Raw genomic sequence first — 18,184 nt, 5'->3', positions numbered from 1 at the left:
TCAAGGCTCCATCTTCGAAGGAGAGAGCAGCCCTCGACCAGACAGCCAAACCTGCCAGTGCTTTGATCTTGGACTTCCTAGACCCTAGAACTGTGAGAAATAAATTTCTGTTCTTTATAAACTATGCAGTCTCAGGTATTTCATCACAGTAGCACAAAACAGACTAAAACACTATGTGTCCAGCTAAAAATTGGAAGTTTTATGACTGAGGTTGATAGAAAAATGGACATATGATTATAAAAAGAAATCTCTGCCATATCTACCTTCTAACTGCTACTTCTTACACCAATTCACCATTCCAGTCAAAAGCTCTCCTTAGTCCATTTAAACATAAACTCTCCAAAATGCTCCAGCCTGCAGTTGTCTCTGTCCTTTAAAGTAGAGGTACTGTTGATTTGGCAGCCAATCAGGGACTTATTTTGTAACAACCTTCTTATTTATTTATTTATTTATTTATTTATTTAGAGGCAGTCTCACTCTGTCACTCAGGCTGGAGTGCAGTTGCATGATCTCTGTTCACTGCAAACTTGGCCTCCTGGCTTCCAGCAATTCTCATGCCTCAGTCTCCCGAGTAGCTGGGATTACAGGCATGCACCACCATGCTCCGTTAATTTTTGCATTTTTAAAAGAGACAGGGTTTCGCCATGTTGGCCAGGCTGGTCTCGAACCTCTGGCCTTAAGCAATCCACCCACCTTGGCCTCCCAAAGTTCTGGGATTACAGGTATAAACCACCACACCCAGCCTGTAACAGCCTTCTTAATGTGGTTTTAATGATTAAGACATTGTTTGAATATTCCTCCCATTTAATCTTCTTAGCTAGATTAAGGGAGGCTCCTAAGCACTATATATCCCATCTCCCAACTGCTATTGCTTGGCGTATTGCCTGGAAAGTAGAGTGACTTGATGGATATGCTCTATTTTACCTAACAGGCTCACAGCACAAATCTAGTGCTATCATATATTCTATTATTAGGGAATGGTTATGTATCATGCGGTATAATGTATGGTATTGCCTTCCATCTCAGTTGCATATATACAGACAAAAGAAGACAATACAGTAATAAAAATGTGTTAAATCTCTACAACAATTTCCTTGGTCACTATGTAAGAAATATGCAATAGGGGCATTAGTGGGTGTATTTATAATTTAGCTGTGGAGATAAGTATCAAAATACTAATACAATCATCCCTCTGTATCTGTATCTGTGGGGTATTGGTTCTAGGATCTGTCCCCACCCCCCGCTGCTTGGATTCCCAAATCCATGAGTGCTCAATCCCTTCCATAAAATGGCATAGTAGTATTTGCTTATAACATATGCACACTATATGCTTTCGATCATCTCTAGATTACTTAGAATATCCATTACAATGCCTACGCTATGTAAATAGTTGGTACACTATATGGTTTAGGAAATTACGGGAAAAAAATGTCTGTATATGTTTAGTACAGATGCAACCATACTTTTTAAAATTTTAAAATAGAGAGAGAGAAAGTCAGGGTCTTGCTTTGTTACCCAGGCTGTAGTGCAGTGGTACAATCATGGTTTACCGCAGCCTTGAACTTCTAGGCTCAAGGGATCCTCCTGCCTCAGGCTCCCTAGGAACTGGGAGTACAGGTGTGTACCACTATGCCTGGCTAATTGAAAAAAAAAAAAATTTAGAGACAGGGAATTGCTATGTTGCCCAGGCTGGTCTTGAACTCCTGGTTTCATGCGATCCTTTCACCTCAGCCTCCCAAATTGTTGGGATTACAGGTATGAACCGCCACACCCCAAACGCAACTTATTATTATTATTATTTTTTCTCGAGACCGAGTCTCACTCTGTCACCCAGGCTGGAGTGCAGTGGCACGATCTCTGCTCACTGCAGCCTCTGCCTCCCAAGTTCAAGCAATTCTCATGCCTCAGCCTCCAGAGTAAATGGGATTACAGATGTACGCCACCACACATGCCTAATTTTTGTATTTTCATTAGAGAAAGGGTTTCATCATGTTGATCAGGCTGGTCTCAAACTCCTGGCCTCAAGTGATCCACCTGCCTTGGCCTCCCAAAGTGATGGGATTACAGCTGTGAGCCATCACGCCTGGCCACACCCAGCTTATGTTGTGAATATTTTTGATCCTCAATTGGTTGAATCCACAAATGTAGAACACAGGGATACAGAGAAGGAGGACCCACTGCATAGACAAATACACTATTATTTAGGAAAACAATTTCAACACATGGACTCCCTTCCCCTGCCCCGAAAATCCTAAAGATAAATATTGATATCGATAATAGATAATAAAAGGATAATATGATAAGAATCTTGATTTTTAAAATTTTAAAACAATAAATTTCCAAAAATTCTGAGGATTAATGTATGGAAAAAGTAAGTTAGTGCTATATTAAAATGGGTATTGGGTCCCATGATCTTTGTTCTTCCTGAAATGGCAGTGGATCTGGGTTGAGCAGATTCTGTTGATCTTTGTAATATATTCCCTGCATTTGTGAATCATTACCTGTGTGCAATCTGTGATCATGAGAAGTGCAAAGCTGGGCAATTTGGAATTTAAATCGATGGCTTTGGTTTTATCAACACTGAATTAAACACACAGGCTTCTCAATCTAAACAGAATTCAGGAAGGACTATGGCTTTGGGGCCAAAAATATTATTATATCACTTTACATATTCTTCACACTTAATGAAACTCTGTCACAATTCTATCAAGTTGGTTTATCTGATGCTATGAATCCCTATTTAATAAATGAAGAAACAGTGCTTCAGTGTTTAACACACTTCAGGCCATATAGCAAGTAAGTGGTTACCCAAACTCAACCCTAATTCTTTTACTCTAGGTCAATATTTTGCATAATACCACACTGGAACTCAGTTATTCACAGCTGTGTGAATCCTTGAAGGCACATATTTTTCCTAGATGCCCTAGGTAGAGAGAACTAAGATTCTAATGTGGATTTCCTCATGAGAAGAATTTTGCCATTTTTGATCTAAGCTAATATCCTTGGAAATAACTGGGGAACTTATTCATATTTTCTTAAAAATAGGTTTTTAAAGCAAGATGTAGTTGAGAAATTTGTAATTCCCAAGTGTAAGAGTCTCAAATTCTCTACATAAAAAGACAAGAACAACAGTAGTTAATATACATGCTAGTGTTTCAGAGGAGATAGTAACTAGTCGTGGAAAATCTAGATTAGTTAGGAAAAGGCTATTAAGGAAAGATTCAATAATAGTGGGTTCGCCTACCTCCTATTAGGATTTTGTTTTGTTTTTTTGAAACAGGGTCTCAGTTTATCACACAGACTGGATTTCAGTGGCACAATCATGGCTCACTGCAACCTCAACCTCCTGGGCTCAAGTGGTCCTCCCATCTCAGCCTCCCGAGTACATGGGACCACAGGCAGGGGCCACCATGCATGGCTAATTTTTGTATTTTTAGTAGAGATGGGTCTCACTATGTTGCCCAGACTGGTCTGAAGTGATCCTCTTGCCCTGACATCCCATATTTTTTATGGCAAGAGAACTAATTGGGTATGGCATTAAACAAAAATAATTACATAGCTCTGGCTAGGTATATTATATACACGTATTACCATTAACACAAGAACTGGAAAGATACACCAAGAATATTAACATATTTGCATCGTACCTTTTCCAGGGGGTAGGAAAGAGAGTAGGAAACCATCGCACCACTCTGAGAAAAGTGCAGAAAGTAATACTGTCCTGTTCTCTGAAGGAAAGCTATTGAGTTATTAAACCAATTTCGGATTTTAGTTTGGATGTTGGATGACTTGGTTGTGTATACTTTGGGCAGGTTTCAAGCTTGCTGCTTCCACATCGAAGAAAGAAAATACACCAAATAGCAAAAAAGATTTTTGAATAGAAATAAAAGATACTTTATATCATCCCTCTCCACCATCCAATGTAGAAAATAATAGCAGTTATTTACTGAGGGCTAACTATGTGCCAAACACATGCTACCATGTACACTGCATACCTTTTCCCTTAATCTTTCAACCATGTGAAAATAGATACTATCTTTTCACAGAAGAGGAACTCCAAGCTCCGAAAGATTAGTAACTAAGATGACACAGTGAGGAGGAGGCAGAACAGAATTCATCTCTACTTGCTTCTGAGTTCATCCTCTAACCACTATTCAGCGAGGCAACAGTAAATTCCTTTTGTTGGGCTTCACAGCAAAGAGCTGGCAGAGTATTATCTAAACTAGACATGGCATTAATGTTGGTTTGTTATATATCACAAAGCTTCCCTGGAGCCATCGTTAACTATTATATCAGGTTTTGTAGCTTAATATATCATCATTACATCATCAGTAGGAAAACGGTTCATGAACTCTTGCTATCGACATCGTAACAGTTCCTTGGTTCCAAGAAATAATAAACCTCAATGTCAAAATCCTTGGGAAGTTCTTCTCTAGAATTTATCTCACAGAAATTGGGAGGTCCTCTGATTCAATAAAATCTTTCCAATTGAAACCCAATCTAAAGTACTTCAGAGTATATGTTTGTTGTTGTTGTTGTTTTTGAGAAGGAGTCTTGCTCTGTTGCCCAGGCTGCAGTGGCGTGATCTTGGCTTACCACAACCTCTGCCTCCCGGGATCAAGCGATTCTCCCGCCTCAGCCTCCTGAGTAGCTGGGATTGCAGGTGGGTGCCACCACGCCTGGCTAATTGTTGTATTTTTAGTAGAGATGGGGTTTCACCATGTTGGCCAGGCTGGTCGTGAACTCCTGACCTCATAATCTGCCCGCCTCAGCCTCCCAAAGTGCTGGGATTAGAGGTGTGAGCCACCACACCTGGCCTAGAGCATATGTTTCAAAACGTTCATCACACTGAAACTATTCAGTTATGTTAAAAAGTATAATGCACTAAAACACTACAAATGAGATTGAGACACTACTGTCCCCAAGCAGCTGGAGATATACGTAGGTGTTAATAATCTACTAGTTGGAAGGATAGTACTGTGTGTACAGTATCATTATTTTAACCTCATCATTTGCAGTTGATTGCATTGCACCGACCCTCTGTAACTGCCTGTGAATCATGTCAGAGTTACTCCGTCGACATTTGCCGAACATTTGTCATGTGGCAAAATATTTATTGTAGAAAAGTTGACACATAATAGCTCTGAGGTTTCACTAAATGAGCTTTACACATCAGGCTACAGGTACAACTCATTGATGTGTAGTCTCCAAAAAATACGGTTTATGATTTAAGAATACTGCCTCGCCAGAAGCTCCTTAAGTGTAAACAAAAAGGGTTTCGTGACCAGTGAGGTGACTTGGCTTCACCGTTTGCTGTTACAGAACTATTCCGTGGGGGATTTCATAAGTAGTGAGGGAGAGGTGGAAGACCCGGCTGAAAATAAAGTGGGAGCAACCCGTCCTGATCTGTTGTTGGTGACTGGGGATTCGCCTAGAGGGAAGAAACACGGAATCTCTACTAAGGCTGAGGAAGGCGTCAGGGCAAACCTCAGCCTCCCCTCACTGGACGCGTTCGCGCCACCTGTCAGACTGGAAGAGCCGCCAGGGATTGAGAGGGTCGGGAGAGGGTGCCCGGGGCCCCGGAAGGCGGCTGCAGGTCGCAGGTCTCCGCCCGAGAGGCGCTGGGGGTGGGGTTGGGAGCGGTGGGGGCTGCGTGCTAGATACGGACGAGACTTCACGTGGTCTCCAAAGCCCTGCTAGGGGACCCGGGGCGCTACCGCGCGCCCCTCCCCTGAGGTCTCAGCTCCTCCTCCCCGGCACGTGACCGCAGCTGGCTGGTAACTGCGCTCCCGCAGAGTAGCTTGCTCTGTTTCTTCCCTCCCGCCGCGGTGCCCTTCTTCTCCCCCGTTCCCATCCCTCCGCCCTCCCCCGCTTCGCTCCTCACGTCCCAATCGCGGCTTGAGCTTAGAAGCGCCCGCCCCTCCACCCTTTTCTTTGCTTGCTCATTGGCTGAAGTCTCAAGGACGCGTCCCGAGGGCGGGTGGCAGCCATTGGTGGGATGAGCAATCCGAGTTCCCGGATGAGGGAACATTCTGCAGTATAAAGGGAGCAGGGAAGGCGGGAGACAGCGCAGTTTGAATCGCGGTGCGACGAAGGAGTAGGTGGTGGGATCTCACCGTGGGTCCGATTAGCCTTTTCTCTGCCTTGCTTGCTTGAGCTTCAGCAGAATTCGAAATGGTAAACTTCGCAGAGACGCTCGATGACTTCGCGGGTTTTTGCCGGCGGGAGAAAAACCCGTTACACGGGGGATGGGGGTGAAGTGGCGACGGTTGGGAACGCGCGGAGACAGGATTAAGAAGAGCGGGGGGAGGTGTTTTGTCGGCTGCTAGCGGAGCAGCCTCGGATCTCGCGGCGGGCGGCGACGGTTGGGTGGCGCGCGCAGCGCCGCTGGGGGCCGGCGGGCGGGCGGAGGCGCGCGGCCGCGGCGAGCGCGCGGCGGGGGGCGGACGGGCGGGGTCGCCCCTGCGGCGCGCCGCGGGCCAGAGACCCCGGCGGGGTGCGGGGACGCGCTCGCGGCGGGACGCGCCGCGGTGGGGGATGGGCGCGCCGCCTTGGTAATTCTATATTCTCCGTTCCTCCTCCGCTCGCGGGCGTGTGCGCGCCGCAGGCTGGCGGTAAGGCTGGAAAGGACTCCGGAAAGGCCAAGACAAAGGCGGTTTCCCGCTCGCAGAGAGCCGGCTTGCAGGTCAGTAGTTGTTCGTGCGGTCTGGGAGTCGTGATGTTTTTCTTTGCATCTCCTTTTTTGTTATTCACCGCTCTCCATGGGCGTTTCGTCTATGCGTGGGTGATGCGGTGTCGCGACTTGGGCTGCCCATACGATAAATATGGGGGGGAGGAATCACGTGTTTCGATGTCGGGACGCGTTGCTGCGCCCGTGCCACTTGCTTTGGCGCGCATATAATTTCCCCATCTCTAGTTCTCCTATTTTTGTGCATTTATGTTTGTGTATGCTTAAAATTTAAGTTCCCAGTGGGCCGTATTCATCGACACCTGAAATCTAGGACGACCAGTCATGGACGTGTGGGCGCGACTGCCGCTGTGTACAGCGCAGCCATCCTGGAGTACCTCACCGCAGAGGTAAATGGGTGAACGCCTATAATCCGGAGAAGGTTTGGGGGGCGGGGAGACGGCAAGAGGGAAGGAGGAAAGTGATGCAAGAAAACTCACAGGCCCTGAACGCGGCGAGAGGCCTAAGAGAACGCTAGAGGGAGCTGCTGTTCAACAAGGATCCTACTGAGCTTGAGTTCTCTGCTCTTGGAATTAAAATTGCGTGCCCCCTGTATATCTTGCCAGTCAGATAGTGGGGAACGACTCCAGTTGGTAGATAAGCGTTTGTGAGGGTTTTATTCTGTTCTCTGAATCTTGGCCAAAGGAAAGTTGGAAGGGAACTGATTAGATTCTGCCTTCTAGGTACTTGAACTGGCAGGAAATGCATCAAAAGACTTAAAGGTAAAGCGTATTACCCCTCGTCACTTGCAACTTGCTATTCGTGGAGATGAAGAATTGGATTCGCTCATCAAGGCTACAATTGCTGGTGGTGGTATGTTAACTTCTAAAATTTTTAAAAATTTCTTCAGAGGAAGGAATTCTTTGCTGCTTTAATTTCATTAGTTTTTCTAGAAGAGAAAATTTAAGTATATTTTCATTGATGCAAGTATGGTTTTATCATGAAATTTGATTCATATGTATAACTGAATTTTTACTTCATACTTGAGCTGCACGTTTTTAAAGATACTTGAACAGTATACTTTTTTTGGTTTCAAATACTGTGATTTTAAAAAAAAAATCTTAAGTAGAATTAATTCCTGTCACTCTCCTAGGTGTCATTCCACACATCCACAAATCTCTGATTGGGAAGAAAGGACAACAGAAGACTGTCTAAAGGATGCCTGGATTCCTTGTTATCTCAGGACTCTAAATACTCTAACAGCTGTCCAGTGTTGGTGATTCCAGTGGACTGTATCTCTGTGAAAAACACAATTTTGCCTTTTTGTAATTCTATTTGAGCAAGTTGGAAGTTTAATTAGCTTTCCAACCAACCAAATTTCTGCATTCGAGTCTTAACCATATTTAAGTGTTACTGTGGCTTCAAAGAAGCTATTGATTCTGAAGTAGTGGGTTTTGATTGAGTTGACTGTTTTTAAAAAACTGTTTGGATTTTAATTGTGATGCAGAAGTTATAGTAACAAACATTTGGTTTTGTACAGACATTATTTCCACTCTGGTGGATAAGCTCAATAAAGGTCATATCCCAAACTAGTTGTGTATTAAATTGGCTTGATTGTAATATGAATTTGTTTTGAATATCTAGCAGCAATAACTAAGCACATTTCTTTGTGACTGACCTGTCAAATCTAGATCAACAAAGTGAGATAGACCAAGTATATATTTTTAATGTTATATAATAAGCTACTAAAGTTTTAATTTAAAAAGTTGTCAGGAGCTGGAGTGGGAGCATTTCAGTTTGTGCATTGACTTTGCTTGCTGTGTGACAGCACTGCACTAGTATGCTGTTAGTGTGGTGGACTTGGGGAGGGAGAGAATAGGTAGGAATGTCCTGTATATCCACATAATGAACTCCGAATTTAAACTCTGAAGCTAATAGTGCTACGTGCTAGGCCCTGCTTTGAAGTCTGAAATTGAAATTGTTAAGTGCTCAGTAACATCATTGGGGATATACTATCTCCATTTTATTGAAGAGAAGCAGGCTTTCTTATTTGAAAGTACCGAGTTCTGGTGGTAGTTGGAATTAACAGCTTGGCTCACAGCATTTTGTAAAAATCGTTACCTTGTTGGGTTGAGCAGATCGTTTCCACAGTTTGTCATGTTTTTTAAAAAAATTAAAACTGCACATAACATTCACCCCCACCCTCACCGTGAAGACTAACATGACACCGTACTTCCAAGTGGTAATGTTACCCAAATGGGAAGGAAAAGGTGAAATCAAAAGTTTGCTTTCGTTAGGGCAACACTTGAGGGGCTGATTCCTCCCTTGTTTTGAATACACAGGATTAGGGCCGCTCTGCACCACTCGTTGCAAGCTACAAATTAAACTGCTTTGTACTTTGGATAGCCTGACATCTGGGTCAGAAAAAAATGTGCAGCTGAAATAAGGCTGTCGTACAAGCCCTAAGATTAGGTTGAAACGACGCTCTAACATGTCCCGGAAGTGCTGAGACTGGACTGACTGACACCTTGGTCCTCACCTGACCGCATCCTCCCTCGCTTGAGGGGCTCAGAAGCGGGGCCTCCAAGCCTGGGAAATTAACTGAAAACGAGTGTCCCCTTCCGCCATCCCGTCCTCCTGCCCCCATCTGCGAGGGCCGTGCCCGGAGGTCACAGGGCAGGGCGCTTCCAATGCCGGCAATCGGGTCCGGGGCGGAACCCCCCACTCCGCGATGGGCAGCCCGGCTGCCATTGCCCGCCTCGCGGGCAGGTAAGCTTCTAGCCTACCGGCGCCGTGCGCGGACCACCAAGTCAGCTCGGATGTCCGGGCCCAGCAGCTTGGTCCTGGGCCGGGACGGATGCGGCTAGCACCCTAGGGGCTCGCGGGGGGCGGGGAGGCCGCCGTGAGGAGGCGGAGCTGCGAGGCCCGCCCGTCAGCCCGGGCCGTCGCCGCCGCTGCCGCGGTCCCCTGCGCTCCTCCCAGCCGGCCGCCGCACGCCCCCAGCCGGTCCGCCTCGCCTCCTCCGCGGCGGCGGCTTCCGCCCCTCTTAGCTGCGCTGCGAGAGGAAACGGAAGAAGGAGCAAGCTATGGAGGGGAACAGGGATGAGGCTGAGAAATGTGTCGAGATCGCCCGGGAGGCCCTGAACGCCGGCAACCGCGAGAAGGCCCAGCGCTTCCTGCAGAAAGCCGAGAAGCTCTACCCATTGCCCTCGGCCCGCGGTGAGACCTCAGCGTCCCTTCTCTCCCTGCCCAATCCCCAGAGCACCGCGTAGCCCTCCCCTGCCCCCACCTCGGCCCCTCCTGGAAGCCTGCGGAGCCCCGGCCTGCCTGAGCCATCCCCAGCCCCAGGCCGGTGGGGAGCATCTCGACACACCCCCGCCCTGGCCCCGGCCCCGGCTTCGGGCCGGGGCTCGGGGAGAGCTGCCGAGGCTTCTCTGCTCCAGCCTGCCCGCCGGCTCGGCGTTCCGCTGTCCTGAATGTCCAGGTTTCATTCTCCTTGGAGGAGACTTGTCTGGTCCCGTCTTACCACAGTGAGGCTTTATTTGTATCTGTGTTGTTTATGTGGCCTCCTTCCTCCCCATTCTCAGTCCCACATAAGGCCTAGGCCCCTATCGAAGTGAGAGGAACGGGGTACTCTAGTGGCTAATCTCAGGTGCCATCATTTCTGAGATCTGTAGAAAACTGTTCCCAAAGCAAACATCGAATACCTGAGATGACATTGCTTTTCCCTGGGAGAGAGTTCCTTTAAAAGAGAAGAGCACACATTCGGCAAGAATGGTCAAGAGTCAGTAGTGATTGCTGAATAGTATCTGATTTGATAACACCAGAATTATCGACGAACCAAATCTCTGAGGAATATGGTACTGGGTTTCCTTTAGTTGAATTCAGCTTATTTATTGTCCTACTCAATTGGCTTCAGAGTAATAATAGCCAACATTTATTGAGCACTTACAAAGTGCCAATAGTTATGCCTAACATTTTGCATGGATTATTTCATTTATTCCTCAGAACAATTCTGTGTAGAGGTGTGGGATTCATTTGACCAGGTTTACCCACATGGAAACAGACTTTGATGAATGAATGAATGAATTAGCAAATGAATGAAAATATCTTACCCAAGGTCACACAACAATTAGTGGCAAAGTCAGAATAGTAGCCGAACTTTCAGACTTCAAAAAGCCTTTAACCACTACACTGTTGCCTTGCCGTTAGTTTTTCCAGATTGAGAAGAAAGTTATCGATAGAAGAAAGTTATCGATAGATTCAATTAATTGTGGAAAATTGTTAATGAAAATACTTGTTTTGTTGTCTCTTAAATTTTTTTTCCCTACGTCGTTGAAGCCCTGTGCTCTTTGCTTTTCTCTCTATCCTTTCTATTACATTGCCTTCTAACACTATACCCGTGAGGACAGGAAAATAAAGTTAAAGAAAAGAGTTAATAATTTTTAAAATTGTGGTTTAAAAACCCACCAAATTTACGGTCTTAACTATTTTTAAGTGTACAGTCCATTAGTGAAGTATATTGACATTGTTGTGCAGACTCTTAAGAACTTTTTCATCTTAAAACACAACTGTGTACTAATTAAACAGCTCCCTATTGCCCCGTCTCCCAATACCCTGGCAACTACTATTCTACTTTGTGTTTCTGTGAATGTAACTACTTTAGTTACCTCAGATAGGTAGAATCATGCAGTATCTTTTTGTGACTGTCTTACTTCACTTAGCATAATGTTCTCACATTTCATTTATGTTGTAACATGTGAAGGATTCCTTTTTAAAAGAATACTGAATAGGCTGGGCGCGGTGGTTCACGCCTGTTATCCCAGCGCTTTGGGAGGCCGAGGCGGGCACATCATTTGAGGTCAGGAGTTTGAGACCAGCCTGGCCAACATGATAAAACCCCATCTCTACTAAAAATACAAAAAAGTTAGCCAGGCATGGTGGCGCATGCCTGTAATCCCAGCTACTGGGTATGCTGAGACAGGAGAATCGCTTGAACCCAGGAGACGGAGGTTGCAGTGAGTCAAGATCGCAACACTGCACTCCAGCCTGGGCGACACAGCAAGACTCTGTCTCAGGAAAAAAAAAAAAAAAACACTGAATAATATTCCATTGTATATATATACCACATTTTGTTAATCCATTCATCTGTCTATGGACATTTGGGTTCCTTTCACCTCTTGGCTATTATGAATGATGTTGCTATGAACAAGGATATGCAAAGATCCTGCTTTCCATTATTTTGGATACCCAGAAGTGGGATTGTTGGATCATATGGTAATTTTTAGTTTTTGAGGAACCACAATACAGTTTCTGTAGCGACTGCACCATTTTACTTTCCCACAAACAGTACGTAGGGTTTCAGTTTCTCACCATCTTTGCCAACAACTATTTTCTGGTTTCGTTTGTTTTGATAGTACCCATCCTTGGGTGGGAGGTGATATCTCATTGTGGCTTTGGATTTGCGTTTCTCTGATGATTAGTGATGTTGAGCATCTTTTTATATGCTTATTGGCTATTTTTATAACATCCTATTTTTGGAGAAATGTCTATTCAAGTCCTTTGCCCATTTTTAAATCACATTACTTGCTTTTTTGCTGTTGAGTTGTAGGAGTTCTTTGTTTATTCTGGATATTAACCCCTTATCAGATACGTGATTTGCAGATATTTTCTCCTATTTATATGTTGCCTTTTCATCACTTTGTTGATGGTGTTATTTGATACACAGTTTTTAAGTTTGTTGTAGTGCCGTTTGTCTATTTTTGCTTTTTTTTTTTTATGCTTTTGCTGTCATATTCAAGAAATCATTGCCAGTAGTTAATTATTTTTGAATCCTCCCCTACTGTTGAATATGATTTCATGTAGTCATTATCTAGTCCTAGAGGGACAGTTTTAACATTAAGTGAGTAGGCAGTCTAGACAGAATAACTTGGCTTTTGAAGTCTGACTCCACCTACTAGCTTGTAACCTTGTTCTTGAGCAGCGTGGAGAACCTCTTTAGCCTTTAGCTTTTTCATCTTTAAAATGGAGACAATGTACTAATCTCATAGTGCTGTTGTGAGGATTACATGGGTTAATACAGGTAAAGCATTTAACAGTAAGCACTCAATGAATTTTGGTGTCATCCCCATTTTACAAGTGTGAAGCTCTGAGAATTCTTAAAACCCACCCAAACTTACACAATCTATCATGCTTCTGTCATGCAAACAATTTGAATGAATCTCCTAAAAGACATTATAAGATACCAAAGCACAACACAATTTGTTGCCCTTAAAGACATGAATGTAGGAAAAATTAAATATGAGGGTGAAAGTTGGTAGTACAAATGTAAGGCAGTATGTGATTACCAGTTAAAGTGATAGGGGATAACTATGTAGTCCAACTATGTAGTTCAGATGCAGATGTTGTCTCTGACTCCTTTTTAACCACTGACAAATTACTTAACTTCTGTGAGCCTTCTTTAGTTACATGTAAAGTGAAGATGTCATCACAGGATTTATGTGAGCTGAAATAAAGTTATGTGCCAGTATTCAGAAAAGTGTATTTTATATAGAACATTCTAGAAGATGTTTATTGGCACAATTTAAGAATTCAGGAGAGAGAAAGATCTAGGACATTTGTGTGAGATCCTGATAAAATATTTCATATAGAAGTTGAAGCTATTGGTTACAATGAGATTTTACAATTTTAGCCCTGAACTTCACTTATACTAGTCCACCACCAGATTCTTATAACTCAGAAAGTTGACTGAATGTTCGTCTGGATGTGCTTAAACTAAGAGAGGCAAAATAAAAGATCACATTTTGATTTCCATTATTCTTCCATGATAAGTGGAAAAACATGAGACTAAATTCCTGCTAGATTCCAGGATTTTTGTCCTCTTAAAATTTTATTTATGCCAGGTAAGAAGTCTGATACATAAGACACTTTCAGAAATTGGCAAGAGTTTTTCTTGACAAAAAACTTGATCCCCAAATGGATCTAGGATATTGTTTCTTTCCATGTTTTTAGTTGAGAATATTATTTTACAGTTTACTTATTGCAGTGGACTTATAAGTGAATTCAGTTGTACAACTTTCAAATATTTTATGAGTTTAGGTTTGAAAGTATTGATGTATATGAATAGCTACCACATAGAAAATATAAATATTCAAAAAAATGTCAGTAAACAGAACTCAGTAACTGTAGTTTCTGAATAAACTGTACATTTATTGAGTTATTGATACGTTCTGGATTTTCAGAGAGGGATGCAATCTGTTTTAATGCTTTACATTGCAATTTTAATACTTTAATGTTTCATAATAATTGGGAGATAGTTTGAAATGTAGATTTTTTTTTTTTTTTTAGAGAAAAGCATTTTTATTGTTTTCAGGAACACTGGAGTAATTTGAATCAATTGGTGGCTTACAGCTTCAAAAAAGACCATTCTTCATCTACTGTAATGAATGGATAAGTATGATAATCCAAATTATATATTGAATAGTATATAACTCGCAGCATCCATCTGCACAATAGCAATTTAAATAGTCCTTTTTCTTTCTAATTTTTGCTACATTATTTTAAAATTTATATCTAATAAAAAATTCAAAGTTCTGTCTCTTTTTGTCTATCTTAAAATGGTTTAAAAAGTAGCTTTTAAATTTGTCATTATACATCTGGAGTATTATCCAACATATTCTTTTTAAGATAATTTCATTCTTTTGTGTTTCTGACTTAATTAAAATTTAGTGACAAGTACAAATTATACATTCAAAACAATTATTTCTGTAGCACCAACTGAAGTGTTACAGAAATGATTTCCAAATTTCAGCTAGTAGCCAAATTATTTCAGATATTACAGTTGAAGAAAGAATACTGATTTGGGGTTTGAATCTTGATTTAATAATGATGTGACCTTGGATATATAGCTTAATCTTTCTGAACCTCAATTTCCTCATCTATAAAATGGGGTTTGATTTATTCAACAAATTTTTACTGAATGTACATTTTTCTGTCCCAGACAATATTCTAAGAACTGGGGATTCAGTGGATAGTAAGACAAAGTCCTTGTCCTCATGGAGCTTACATTCTAGAGGAAATATGAAGTATATCTGTCTGGTATATGACACAATAATTCCATTTCTGTCATTGCCTCTTCCTTTCCTGAGCCTCAGCTTTCTTGTTTATAATCTTCACAGGCTTATTGTGAGGATATTTTATTATCTTAAGTGCTGTAAGCATGTCATGTATTATTTCTATAGGAAAAAAAACTTGCATAGTGCCTTGGGGTTGATAGTATGTTTGTCTCTTTTGTCATTTGTTAAAGTAATTATTTGAGGGTAAGATAATTGCTTTATATTAGGAGTAATCTTAATCTGGATTCAACTACTCATTCCATGCTTAGTTAACATTTATTTCTTTTGCCTTGCTGACTTCATCTCTTACCTTGCCTGTGTATATAGCTGCTGTCTGTCTCCTGCATCTAAAATACCTTAGCAGTCAGGAACCATTTTAATCTTAATTATCTTTTTTACTCCCATGATGCCTAACAGTATTTTGCATATATTTGTGACATCTATGGGCCTGGATTTTCTGGAATGATAACTGTTTATTTAATTTTACTCTCTTCAATAAAGATAATTTGTTAAATAAATAACTAAATGAAAATATAGCTGTAAGGCTTTCTATATTAATACGTTCACAAATGAAGCTTTTCTACAATCAGCCTAAGTGTTCAAAAAAAAATATATATATATATATGGATTGTCTCTATAGCAAAAATTTGGAAAGCGTATAAATGTCCATTAGTGGAAACTGATTAAATTCATTGCATTCATAAACTATGCACCTATTAAAAATGATGACATGGACCTATGTTTATTTCTATAAGGTGATATATCTAATGTGTAAACAATTGAATAAAATTAAGCTAAAAACAGGTAGATTCTTACATTTTTAGTTTAATGATGTCTAAAAAGCTAGACAGCTAGCTAACTAGAGTAACCAAAAGGGTATAGCAATTTTTTGCAGGGGGAGGGGAGGGTTGGAAGGGGATTTATAAGTGATTTTTACTTTGTTATTTTATTTATTTATTTTTTTGAGACAGAGTCTCACTCTGTCACCCAGGCTGGAGTGCAGTGGCACAATCTCAGCTCACTGCAACCTCTGCCTCCTGGGTTCAAGCGATTCTCCTGCCTCAGCCTCCGAATAGCTGAGACTACAGGCGTGTGTCACGACACCGGCTAATGTTTGTATTTTTAGTAGAGATGGAGTTTCACCATGTTGGCCAGGCTGATCTCAAATTCCTGACTCCTGACCTCAAGTGATCCACCTGCCTCATGCCTCAGCCTGCCAAAGTGCTGGGATTACAAGTGTGAGCCACCACACCTGGTTGTTATGTTTTTTAATGAGCTGAACATACATGTTTGTATAATCACACAAATAAAAGCTATTTGTATTTTGTGAGAAAGATAAAACATTATTTATTTTTCAAATCATGTGTTCTGATATTCAATTCAGCTAATGATATACATTATATAGGAGTCCAACAGAAACAGGAATAAAAATAGATCTCAGTTCTTCCTTTTTGGATTATCAACATAAATATTTTAAATTATATATTAACTTTTTCATTGGTCTTTAATATGGAATATACTAAATTACATGCAGATTATGTTAAAACTCCTAGTAGAGCAGTATGTCTGGAAGGTAAATGCATAAAATGAGATTAGATAAAATCTTTCATAAAAGTGAATGTTCTCTGGTTTATAGGTACTATCCCAATTAATGTTCGTAATACTGCACATTATTGTAAAAGAGATCCCATGTGATAACTAAGACATTTAATAAATCAGAAAGATCCAATGTGTTCTAAATTCTCACAGTAGTTGAACTGAGTCATCTTCTTAGGCATCGGTTCCAGTGATTATTGGTACTGACAACCTTGCTGATTCCATTTTTAAGATGATTAAACTAGATTTTGAGGCCCAGAAGTAATATAACTTGTCCACATTTTCACTTGATGGAGCCAAAGGCTGTGTAGTATGAGCTCATGTATGCACACAGCTACTGTTAGGCAGAAGCCCTATGCATGAAATTCCAGAAAAAATTTCATTATCATAGTAACTGCCAAAAATCTGTAACAACTATATGATTCTGCTCTAGCAGTATCCAAAATTTAGGTGTTAACATGGAAAATGTCCAGAGGAACCATGGAAGAACATGTTTGTGCTGAAAATGAAAGGGGGAACACACAGATAACTTCTAATTAGCATGCATTGGGTCATCGTGGCCACCTTTATTTATTTTGTTTTATTTTATTTCATTTTTAAAAATTTTTTGAGATGGAGTCTTGCTCTGTTGCCCAGACTGGAGTGCAATGGTGCAATCTTGGCTCACTGCAACCTCTGTCTCCCAGGTTCAAGCAATTCTCCTGCCTCAGCCTCCCAAGTAGCTGGGACTACAGGCATGCACCACCATATCCAGGTAATTTTTGTATTTTTAGTGGAGACGGGGTTTCCCCATGTTGGCCAGGCTGGTCTCAAACTCCTGACCTTAGGTGATCTACCCGCCTCAACCTCCCAAAATGCTGGAATTACAGGCATGAGCCACTGTGCCCGGCTGGTGGCCATTTTTAAATATTAAACCTATATAACCACTTTCATATCTGGCTCTACAATTTTTAAAAAGTATTTTTTTTTCATTTATTAGCCGAAATAGTTATATAAAGAGACACTTCCTCCTCCACCTGTCTTATGGTTATGCAGTGGTATAGTTTATATAGGAAAATCATGATAAATGCTTGATTGCTTTTATCAGTTTTCAAGAAAAGGAGGCTGTTCCTTTTCATTCTCCAAAAAATAGCAAGTTATTATTTTTTAGGTTTTTGGTCAGTGGGAGCCCCTTTATATTAGTACATTTAGTTTTGGAAAATTTTGAAATAATTTCAAACTTACAGAAAAGTTGCAAGAATAATATAAACTTATACAAATACAAAATAATACAAACAATACAAAGAATACTAATTTCCATATACATTTCATTTGCTTTGTATTTGTTAAAGTTTTTACATTTGCTTTATCATGCCCTTCCTCTCTCCCTCCCTGCTACCCTTCTCTCTTTCTCTTTCTCTTTCTCTTTCTCTTTCTCTTTCTACACACACACACACCACAGTCTATTTTTTCTGGAACCAATTAACAGTAGTTGTAGACATGATCTCCCATTACCCTAAATAATTAAGTATACATTTTCTAAGACAAGGACACTCTCTTAGATAACCACAGAGTAACCATCAAGTTTATGAAATCAGTGCTTACACCTTATTCAAATTCTGCCAGTTTTCTTAATTATGCCCCTTATGGCAAAAAAGCACATGTCACATTTATGTGGCCATGATGTTTTATTCTCTAGATGCCATCATTTTTTTTCTTGACCTTGGTATTCTTGATGAGTATAGGCCTTTTTTTTTTTTTTTAATCTCTGCTCACTGCAACCTCCACCTCTCGGGTTCAAGCAATTCTCCTGCCTTAGCCTCCCAAG

General features: G+C 41.4%; 2 protein-coding genes across 3 annotated transcripts in view; both read left to right on the top strand.

Moving 5' to 3' along the window:
* Positions 1-6,118: 6,118 nt before the first annotated feature.
* On the top strand, positions 6,119-8,259 carry H2AZ1 (H2A.Z variant histone 1). Its single transcript, NM_001193550.1, is given in 5 exon segments — positions 6,119-6,177; positions 6,608-6,685; positions 6,964-7,077; positions 7,411-7,540; positions 7,821-8,259. Coding segments are annotated over 5 exon segments (387 nt in total). The 5' UTR covers positions 6,119-6,174; the 3' UTR covers positions 7,883-8,259.
* A 1,456-nt stretch (positions 8,260-9,715) lies between these two features.
* The window catches only part of DNAJB14 (DnaJ heat shock protein family (Hsp40) member B14), a 50,931-nt gene continuing 42,462 nt past the window's right edge, over positions 9,716-18,184 (top strand). For both annotated transcript variants that reach the window (XM_015138877.3, XM_015138876.3), the window contains exon 1: positions 9,716-9,886. In XM_015138877.3, coding sequence (XP_014994363.1) covers positions 9,783-9,886 — 104 coding nt within the window. In that variant the 5' untranslated portion in view covers positions 9,716-9,782. The remainder of the gene's footprint in view (positions 9,887-18,184) is intronic.

Source organism: Macaca mulatta, chromosome 5 (genome assembly GCF_049350105.2).
Source record: "Macaca mulatta isolate MMU2019108-1 chromosome 5, T2T-MMU8v2.0, whole genome shotgun sequence".
Classification (NCBI taxonomy): Eukaryota; Metazoa; Chordata; class Mammalia; order Primates; family Cercopithecidae; genus Macaca; species Macaca mulatta.
Note: the sequence above shows the minus strand (reverse complement) of the source record. Positions and strands in the feature narration are given on the sequence as shown.